Raw genomic sequence first — 9376 nt, 5'->3', positions numbered from 1 at the left:
GCGAACGCCAACCAAGATGCAAATCCGATCGCCCTCCCTGTAGTCCCCTACCCGGATTGCGGCAGGGTAGTGGTGACATACGTCGCCTGCCAAGGTCAGTTCGCCGGCGAGCGCTTCCTCAGTCGATGGCAGCCGGGACGAGGTGGAATGCATCGCAGGAAGCCTACACAGAGCACCTGGATTCGGTTGGGCCGTGGACAGCTCTGCTGGCGCAAATTGATCCAGGCCAGCAGCAAATCGCACCACCAAATGAAGCTGGGCAGGCACTCCAAAAGCATGCTATTAAGTACTACAGGGCTTGCTGGGCAGGCGTTCCAAAAGCATTCAAAAATCAACTACATGGTACAGTGCTATGCCCCGCCCATGGCCTAAACCACGGGCGTGTATACAGCTGTTTGGTCGGTGCCAGCTCGGTTGAGTTGTCTGCCGAGCATATAAGCCTATCTGAACAGAACAATCATGTATGTGATGCTTGAAAAATCACCAGAAAAATGAATAGAAGACAAGAGACCAAAATCACTCTGAAGATTAATAGTGCAATATCGATCTCAGCAGCAGACATAGATAGCATGAGAACCTACTCAGCTAGTAATTCAGGAAAGTTAGATTTAAACAACACATCGCCACATAAGTCAGAGGTTGAGACTAATCGAAGAGAAACATCATCACAATTACTAACCCGACAATGCATAATCCATTTCACACCAATGGCTACTAAGCCTCATCATACAAGGAAAAACAACCAAATGTCAGTGCTACGCACTGCTTATTCAGTTCAATCACAGAGCTACAGCCCGTACAAGGGCACCTTTCTCGGCAACATGTAGCACAACCTTAGGGTTGTTGCAGGTGTTCTTCCGATCCCTCCCACTCCGCAGTTCGAGCATTTTGCTTCTTTTCATGCCATTTGAGGGAGGTCACCGCTCTATGGATACGTGGTGCTCTTGTGCCCTGGCTGACGACATATACTGCAAAAGCGTGGATGCTTGCTTGTACCAAATTCTCCAGCAACACCCATATGTGGCACCAACTTACATTTTTGGCTCTTTGCACAGCGATCATCATATATGGAGGCTTGTCCCTGCTGCTGGTTGGTCGACCGACCTTCCATTTACGCTCTGTAGCAGTTAACCCAATGAAATTTCCAACTGCACTACCTACAACATCAGCCCATATCCATTGTGTGGTTCATGCAACACAATCACTTCTTTACCTTTCGACTTGTTCGACTGAATTCTGTCTTCTAAACACATTGCGTCGTGCACAACAACTACATGTGATGCACGGTGGCGGTTGTGTTCTTGAAATATGGTTCTGCACGGAGTAGATTTGAGTAAGGTAAGGGTGTTTTTGCAAACCATGTGTTTCTGTCAATCAATTCCATCCAGTCTCAAACACATCAGCTGTCAGCACGTGGTGTATTATCTTGTGGAAGTCCGTTCTAAACTTGCTTCTCTTTGTGCAATTTGAGCCATGAGATTCTTTTGCCTTCTCCAGGCCATGCCACTTGCACCAGCGATGTCTGGTATTTGGCATCACCTTATCTATTGCTACAACCTCCACGGCTCTGCACTGATTTGCACAAACATAACAAGACACAGTTTTACAATCATCAGACCGATACACAGAGAAACCTAATGTAAAGCAAAATTCAACCCCGCGAACAGGGAAATGATGAAAAGTGGCAAAGTGTGGAAACACAAGATAATAAAACTTGAAAATACAAATGCATGTTTTTGCCCACCTGTGAGCAAGTTCTGTGGATGTTTGCCGCCCATCATGCGGATAAATCCAGTGAACACCAATGTAAATGTTTCCACTGTCTCATCCCTTACTAAGACCCCCACCGAAAATCACACTTTGGAAGTGATTGTTGACTCCCACAAACAATACAAATGTTCAACACTTTAACTACACTATTGTATTTTTTGAGGGAACATACATGCCAGTCAAAGTTGGCATATGTTCGAAATAGAAACACGCATTGACACTTGTATACCTCTTTGTCCAGCCAGGTGCTTGCGGGTTATCTTTGCTTGTTGAATGTTCTGAGTTTGCCAGGGACAGGGCCACTCCATTGCAAGTGCTGTTGACATCTACTTGTATTGTCTCTTCTGTATCGCCCACATCACCAATGCTGGATTCAGTGGCTGTGCACACCAAAGTTTGAATTGCTTCGCCATCCAGTAATGATTTACTGCCGCTGAGGTCCGGGAAGTGAAAACCATGTTTCACATAATAGTAGGAATTAGTGACATATAATTGTAACCAAATTTTTGAATGCATTGTTCAGAAATATGTATCAGTTTCAATACCAAGTCCGAGTGCTACACTGGTCAAGGTATCATGAGTATAACTATAAACCACTCTTCTCTGGGATAATCAAGAAAGTTCATTATATGTCAACCCTCTAGGATCATGCACAACAATCAGAATTAGTATGTGCTTCAAGTAGAACCACTCCGCCGCATATGTATACTTGTTGGGCAAGTCAGATGCTTGTCCATCGTCTCTGTCTGTCGAATGCACTGAACTCGACAGGGCGATCCTTTTGGAACGACTGTCATGTTCTTGTTGTACCGTGACTGCCGCATGGCCACACCACTATTGCTGGATTGAGCGACGGCGCATAGCAGAGATTGATCTGTTTCGCTGCGCAGCAAATACTCGTCTACGGCGAGATCCGGCAATGGGAATCTATGAAAAAACAAGGCTCTGGAGTCTTTACTCTTTACTGATAAGATGACCCTCTAACTGCAGGGGCCAATTCTGAGAACAAAAAACGAGGGGAACCAAAAATACCTGTCGGTTGGATCTGATAGGAACTGAAATCCGTCGTCTGCCGCCTCCGCCATCGCCATAGCGCTGAGCTTCGAGCGCCGCATCGCCATAGCGCTGAGCTTCTCGCCCCGTGCGGCGCTCGAAAGGATAGACTTCTTTTTTCCCTTTATTTACTGCCACATTGCAACCCTTGACTTATCCATCCGGATAGCGTCGTTTCCATGCCGTCCCGGTTTTCACGCGTGCTGTAATGTACCACCGGGACAGGAGCATGCTGTACCGATAAGCCAGTGTTACTTCGCACGGCTCCGTCACCGCCAATCACTGTTCCACTGTTTGTATACGTTGGGTATATATACGATCGCATTCAATCTTGTATGGAACGCGTCGTTGTCTGATTGGCAAACGTTCCGAGAGCAGGCGAGCCCGTCCGCACAATCGCCGTTCTCCTCCTCGGAAATTGGAAAATCAATTTACTTATTTACTGTCGTTGAGTACGCAGCTGGTTCAGTACGCCGCTGCATTATAAGAGCAGGCTCCACTGCTTAACTGAACACCACAAACACTACCTGAAACAGTAGCTCAAATCGATGGCAACCACCCTGCACTCTCATACTCTCAGTCCAGTTCCCAGTCCCACGCCGGCCGGCCGTTCGTCCGACATGCACTGGAGCGACGAGGAGACGTCCGTTCTCGTGGACGCTTGGGGCCCGCTGTACCTCGGCCGCAACCGAGGCTCCCTCAGCATGGAGGACTGGGACTCCGTGTGCAGCGCCGTCGACGCACACCACGCCGCCGCCGGGCTCGACTTCAAGCGCAACCCCGCCGGTTGCAAGAGGCGCATCTTTACACTCAAGGCTCGGTACACGGAGGAGGCCGCCAAGGGGCAGCCGACGTCGGCGTGGCGCCACTTTGCCCACCTCCGGGCGTACCTGGCCGACCCCAGCGGCGGGCCTCCGGGCTTCGCCGCAAAGACGTCCGTGAAGAAGGAGAAAAAGGTGGAGGAGGGGAGTGGATCGGTCGGCACGACGAAGGTCCCGGCGAAGCGCCGGTTTTCGAGCCTACGGGACATCCTGGCAAAGACGCCGGCGACCGTCAAGGAGGAGGAGGTGGTCGGCTGCGGGTGTGAGTTGGTTGGGGGTCCGCCGGCGGGGGTGACGAAGCTGGTGGCGGAGATGAGGAGGCTGGCGGAGGTGCACGAGCGCGTGGAGATGGAGAGGCACAAGTTCATGAAGGAGATGCTCAAGATGAAGATGAAGGAGGAGATGGAGACGGAGGACGTGAAGCTGGAGCACAAGAAGGTGAAGGTGGAGAATGAGGAACAAGTCCACGGCAACTAACATCATGGTAAAAACTAAATGATCTCTATCGCATTCCCAGTCCTATCGCGACAATATAGTTTGTTTTCTTCTTCTTACGCTTGGTTTCCACTGTATTTTGTGTGCAGAGGGACAGGGGATTTGATCTGCAGGCTGAAAATCCAGTAGAGGAGTAGTGTTTGTGCTTCACTGTATCTTGTTTTACACCTGGTTTTATTTACTGCATTTGTGGTTGTACTCCGCACTTACCATGTACCGTAGCTAGTAGAGTGGTAATTAGCAAACAAGAATCACCCCTAGATTCCATATCAATGTACGCATTTTAAATCAGTATAATATCCAGTGTTTGTGTCTCGATCGAGTTGAATCATGAAGGAATTGCAAGGGGCTGAGAGTTGGGAATGCAAGGGAAGGGAAGATCGATCCCCAAATTCCTAATCCTAAGAGCATCTTCAGTCGCGTCTCCATGACAGCCCCAGGAGCCATCGCCGTTAAAAAAGTGTCCCAGTCGCACCTCACAGGCTCATTTTGCGTCGGATTTAGCGAAAACTACAGCCAGGCGCACGCAAGGCGATCCCAGTGAATCGGAAGGCAGCTGGGGCGCTTGCACTATTTTTTGGCTGCAAAAGGCCCACTGTCAGCCTCTAATCTCTCTCTCCCTCCTTTTCCTGACTAGGGCCACCACCCCTTCTCTCCTGCATGGAAAAATCTCCCCTCTCTCCCGCATGCCCGCCGCCCCTTCTCCTCCACACTCCACCAGCCCTTCCTCGCTCATCCGCCGTCGCGGCCTGCGCCAGCTCGGGACAGGCGAGTGCGGCCGACGAGCGGGCGCGGCCAGGGCTCCACCGCGCCACCCGACCTCGCTACTTCTCCGGCCGAATCCCACGGGAGCTCGCTCACCTCGCTGCTGCTCGACGGGCGCGGCCTGGGCTCCACCGGTCGCATCCCGTGCGAGCTCGCCCGCGTACCGCGGCTCACCTCACTGCTGCTCGAGCGGGCGCGGCCTGGGCTCCACTGCGCCACCCGAGCTCGCCGCCTCTCCGGCCGAATCCCGCGGGAGCTCGCCCGCATACCGCCTCACCTCACTGCTGCTCGACGGGGCCGGTGTTCACGCTGCTGTAGGCCACGCTCCGGCAACCGGCCTTTGCCTCCTCACCGCCGCTGGTTGCGGCCGCCTCCTCACCGCGCGCCGGCCTCTGCCTCCTCACCGCCGCACTCTGCGTCGGCCCGGGCGTGCCAAAGCCGCCGCAGGGCGAGCTCGAGGAGCGGTGGCGCCCGGCCGCTTCCTCGCTGCGCGCCACGTGTCCTCCCCGTCGAGGTGCTTGGGGGTGTACATGGCTGAACAAATTTGTCCCCCAAACCCAAAACTTGCACCGGCGCAACCCCAGCTGGACGAAAAAACGTTCCTGAAGGGGCACAACGGCTGAAGATGCTCTAAACCAGGAGAGGGGAGGAACGCCTCTTGTTTGAACTCAAGGCGCAGCACACACAACAGGCACGGTTGGACCAAACCTCCCCCCTCCCCTCCCCTTCCCTGCGACTGCGACGCACCGCTCTCGGCTCCGTAGGACGGTAGGAGTCGCCGACGCAGGTACGGCACCACCGCGAGACGCGCCTATATATATTAGACGCAGCGCAGGGCCTCCGGGGTCCGACCCCGAGGGCCAGGGCCAGCGACGCACCCCCGTCGCTCGCATTGATCCATCAGACTCAGACGGCAGGCACGCACACCCACGCCTCCCTCCCTCCCTCCCAAAGCCAGCGCCCATGTCCGCCATCGCCCACCGCCGCCGCCGCCCCGCGCCGCCCCCGCCCGCCTGGACCCCCGAGCCCTGGAGCGACGGCGAGACGGCCGCGCTGCTCGAGGCCTGGGGCCCGCGCCACCTCCGCGCCGGCGGCGGCCCCCTCCGCACCTCCGACTGGCGCGCCTGCGCCGCGGCCGTCACCGCCCGCCGCGCCGCTGACGGCCGCGCGCCGCGCACCGTCGACCAGTGCAAGAACCGCATGGACTACCTCAAGAAGCGCCTCAGGGCCGACCGCTCCAGGCCCTCGTCGCCGCCGCCGCTCTCCGGCTCCCTCCGCCGCCTCGCCAAGCTCCTCCGCCAGGCCCCCTCGGTCCCGCACCGCCTCGCGCCCAAGGTCGAGCGGGAGGACCGCCAGGAGGACGAGGAGGAGACCGGCGGGTCTCCCCTCTACCGCGACTGGCCGCCGGTGCCCAAGCGGCGGAGGACGGCCGTCTCGTTGTCGCCGCTGAGCTCCTCCGCGGAGCATCACCACGGGAATGGAGGGGCGGCCTGCACGGAGGTTGCAGTTGCTCTGGATAGGCTGGCGGGGACGTACGAGCGGGTTGAGGCGGCCAAGCAGATGGAGGCGACACGGCTGGAGGACCGCCGCCTGGAGGCCATGCGGGACCTAGAGATCGAGCGCATGCGGGTTCTCGCCGACGTCGCCATCTCCACCTCGGACGATACACAAACCCCAGCCACCTCCGCCGCCATCTCCACCCCCGCCGATACACACACCTCAGTCGCCGCCGCAGCCGGCGGCGGCGTAGTCGGTGAGTTCTCTCTTGTTGCCTGAACCCATCTGCTCATTGTCCATGGTTAATGATTGTTGATTCGCGTTTGAATTTGGACGCAACATGCCTGCAACTCTGCAATTCCTGAGAGCACCAGCTTATGCATCATCATGAGCAATGAGATCATTAAATTTGGTGAGACATTCATTATTGCTAGAAAACAGTGTGCCTCGGCCTCAAATTAGCCTTCAGTGATTCATTCATAAGATAATTTTAAGATGCGATGCTATTATTTCTAATCAGACTACTCATGTGCGACAGTGCAAGGTTGCTTTCTGCCTATGCTCTGTAGTCTGTTCCATCTCCAGTAGAACACCAACTGCAATATTCACTGAATACTGTTAACAAGTAATAGCAGTAATCTGTTCATCATGTGCATGATTATGTAGCTTGAACAATTAGGAATCATGTGTTCAGGATTCACGGTTGTCTGACATTCTTGTTTGTCTTGTGCTTTTTGACAGAGGAACTAGTACAATAGACTGGTCATGGTAGAGCCCTCCAGATTCCAGATCATCTTTTCAGGAGATCATTGCAGCGTGGAGAAGCCAACTGACGTGATGATGCCCTTACCAGAAGTTACATGGGTTTAGGTTACAGGAAAAGCTTAGCCAGGTATAGGATAGCACATGATGAGACTTTTTTAAGTTCAATGATTGCGGGTTTTACAGCGGTGCAGGACGAGGGACTCGATTGCCTGAATGTATCGTTCTGTTCTTTGGGACTCAGCCAGTCATGTGGGCACACGGTAATTTACTGCTGTAACCCCCTTGTGTTTCCAGCTGACGAACCATTCGGCTGTGAAACACTATCGGTAAATATGATGTTTTGGGTACTTCTATGAATTCCGGAAGACTGCTTTACTTCTGTTATGTGTTTGCCTGCTGTTGCTGTGTGCAATCTTGTGCAGCTTTGTGCGTGTGTGCCTTTCCTCGCACATTGCTCTAGTATAATTGATAAATCTTTGTCAGGCAAACAAACAAAAGTTCCTCGCCTCTCTTAACCTGGAAAATGCACAGCAGCAAGCTGGAAACGGGAATAATTATTAATTTGGCCCAATAATTTGAATGTTTCAGAAGCTCTGGCACTTTTTCTTTTGCGGGGTAGAAGCTCTGGCACTCTGTTACTGAGCCATCCGACGCCGATTGGCTTTAATATTTGTGGTGAATCATGGTAATCTCGTTTAGTGAAATCGTTTTTATGCCTTTTGCCATTTGGTGGGTGCTTTTGATATATATTTTCCGAAAAATAATATGTGAAAGTTTCTCTGGTTTGAGATAAAAGCTTTAGAACTTTCAAATTTCGGGTAATCTTTGCCGGATGTTAGCTATATTCATAAACTTGTGTTTTTTTTGTTTTGCGAAAAAACTTCCGACCTATTCATCTTCAATCATTGTAGTACAACAAAAACCAGAAATAATAAAAATTACATCTAAATCCGTAGACCACCTATCGACGACTATGAGCATTCAAGCGAACCCAAGTCGCGTCATCGTCATCGCCCCTCCCTCGCCGGAGTCGGGCTAACCTTATTGTAGTAGACAGTAGAGAAGTCATCGCATTCAGGGCCCATAGGATCAGCGCACCAGAACAACAACAGTCGTCGATGAAGAGTAGCATAGACTGAAAGGATCCAATCTAAAAACACACGAACGTAGACGAAAGACGACCAGATCCGAACAGATCCACCAAAGACAAATCCATCAGGGACACCTCCACACACCCACAGGCAATGCTAGACGCACAACCGAAAAGAGTGCTAGGCGTAGAGAAGCATCTTCAGGAAGCCGCCACCGTCTCGCCTTCCTGAATAAGGCACAAAACCTAACAAAACCCAAAGAAACATCCAAAAATAAAGCCCTTCCATCGGCAAAGATCGGGATCCACCCGTTCCCATGGCCCTAAGGCCACCGGAGACGAGACGGACCTGCGGCGGCGGGAGGCAGAGAAACCCTAACTTTTTTTGACGGGAGGCAGCGGCCATACACTTGTGTGTTGTTGCATGAATGAGAGGAGGGTGAAGGGTAACCTTCCTATGGGAATGCATGGATGCGGTAAATGTAGTGTTTGTATTTGTTGTATTTGTGGAGTTAGTTGTGGATTATAAGATAGTTTGCCAATCATAACACCAATTCTTTTTGCATCTATTTTGTGCACTAGCTTGTAAAATAAGGCTGACCCAACAATGTTCATCAACCGCAAAGTAAGAGCATCTATAGCCACGATTATCAAATCCGGCGCTTTATACGCTCCGAGTACGTGCCGGACGCGTCCGCGGACAATGACCGGTCCGACCTCAAACTCTCGCCCGCACAACCGCGTACCTCATATCCGGCATCATAAATCCGTATTACACATGCAACGTGAAACTAGTCTACGTAGATTATCAACGAAACAAAAGGGCATCCAAACAACGAACATAGAAATCGGCAGCAAACAGACACAAAAATGCACATAATCCACTTTACATCATCCAAAAGATCATTGCGGTTCATCGCCGGACAGGTTCTAAAGTAAAACAACTGAAAAACGAAAATATAAAACGGTGGGCATAGCTTCTTCACCACTTCCTCACCAGCCCTTTGCCCTTCCAGTTGTTGGTGCAGCTGTAGGTGTCCCCGGCAGGTGGTGGATTATTGGAGTCATTGGAGTCGGAGTTGTGGTCATCAGAGTCCGAGCCATGGTCGTCAGATGAGGA

At 52.3% G+C, this 9376-nt stretch overlaps 3 protein-coding genes across 7 annotated transcripts; 2 read left to right on the top strand and 1 right to left on the bottom strand.

Annotated features, from left to right (window-relative positions):
- Window positions 1–639: 639 nt before the first annotated feature.
- LOC119296420 lies at window positions 640–3207 on the bottom strand. Of its 5 annotated transcripts, none has more exons than XR_005145197.1 (3): window positions 2803–2966; window positions 1745–2697; window positions 640–1567 (listed from the first exon to the last, which is right to left on the bottom strand). XR_005145197.1 is itself a non-coding variant. In XM_037574816.1 (3 exons), the coding sequence occupies exons 1-3, from the start codon at window positions 2889–2891 to the stop codon at window positions 1375–1377; spliced, it is 486 nt and encodes a 161-aa protein (XP_037430713.1). In that variant the 5' UTR covers window positions 2892–2967; the 3' UTR covers window positions 640–1374. The 5 variants fall into 5 exon arrangements, 2 of the variants coding, with proteins under 2 accessions (XP_037430713.1, XP_037430714.1); XR_005145196.1 differs by having other exon boundaries at window positions 640–1572; window positions 2803–2965; XM_037574816.1 differs by having other exon boundaries at window positions 2000–2203; window positions 2803–2967.
- Window positions 3208–3292: 85 nt separating this feature from the next.
- LOC119293698 (trihelix transcription factor ASIL1-like) lies at window positions 3293–4444 on the top strand. The gene is made up of 2 exons (XM_037572077.1): window positions 3293–4128; window positions 4229–4444. Exon 1 carries the CDS (start codon window positions 3372–3374, stop codon window positions 4119–4121), a length of 750 nt encoding a protein of 249 aa, XP_037427974.1. The 5' UTR covers window positions 3293–3371; the 3' UTR covers window positions 4122–4128; window positions 4229–4444.
- A 1423-nt stretch (window positions 4445–5867) lies between these two features.
- LOC119292712 lies at window positions 5868–7545 on the top strand. The gene is made up of 2 exons (XM_037571445.1): window positions 5868–6657; window positions 7143–7545. Exons 1-2 carry the CDS (start codon window positions 5868–5870, stop codon window positions 7157–7159), a joined length of 807 nt encoding a protein of 268 aa, XP_037427342.1. The 3' UTR covers window positions 7160–7545.
- Window positions 7546–9376: the final 1831 nt, after the last annotated feature.

The sequence above is a fragment of the Triticum dicoccoides genome, chromosome 4B (genome assembly GCF_002162155.2).
Source record: "Triticum dicoccoides isolate Atlit2015 ecotype Zavitan chromosome 4B, WEW_v2.0, whole genome shotgun sequence".
NCBI classification, from domain to species: Eukaryota; Viridiplantae; Streptophyta; class Magnoliopsida; order Poales; family Poaceae; genus Triticum; species Triticum dicoccoides.
This window is presented reverse-complemented; position numbering and strand designations above follow the sequence as displayed.

Coding starts and splice junctions, on each gene's coding strand:
- LOC119296420 (XM_037574816.1), bottom strand. CDS start 2,891: ATGGCGATGCGGCGCTCGAAGCTCAGCGCTATGGCGATGGCGGAGGCG. Junction 2,204..2,802: donor CTATCAGATCCAACCGACAG/GTATTTTTGGTT, acceptor CCCGGACCTCAG/CGGCAGTAAATCATTACTGG. Junction 1,568..1,999: donor GCACCTGGCTGGACAAAGAG/GTATACAAGTGT, acceptor AAATCAGTGCAG/AGCCGTGGAGGTTGTAGCAA.
- LOC119293698 (XM_037572077.1), top strand. CDS start 3,372: ATGGCAACCACCCTGCACTCTCATACTCTCAGTCCAGTTCCCAGTCCC.
- LOC119292712 (XM_037571445.1), top strand. CDS start 5,868: ATGTCCGCCATCGCCCACCGCCGCCGCCGCCCCGCGCCGCCCCCGCCC.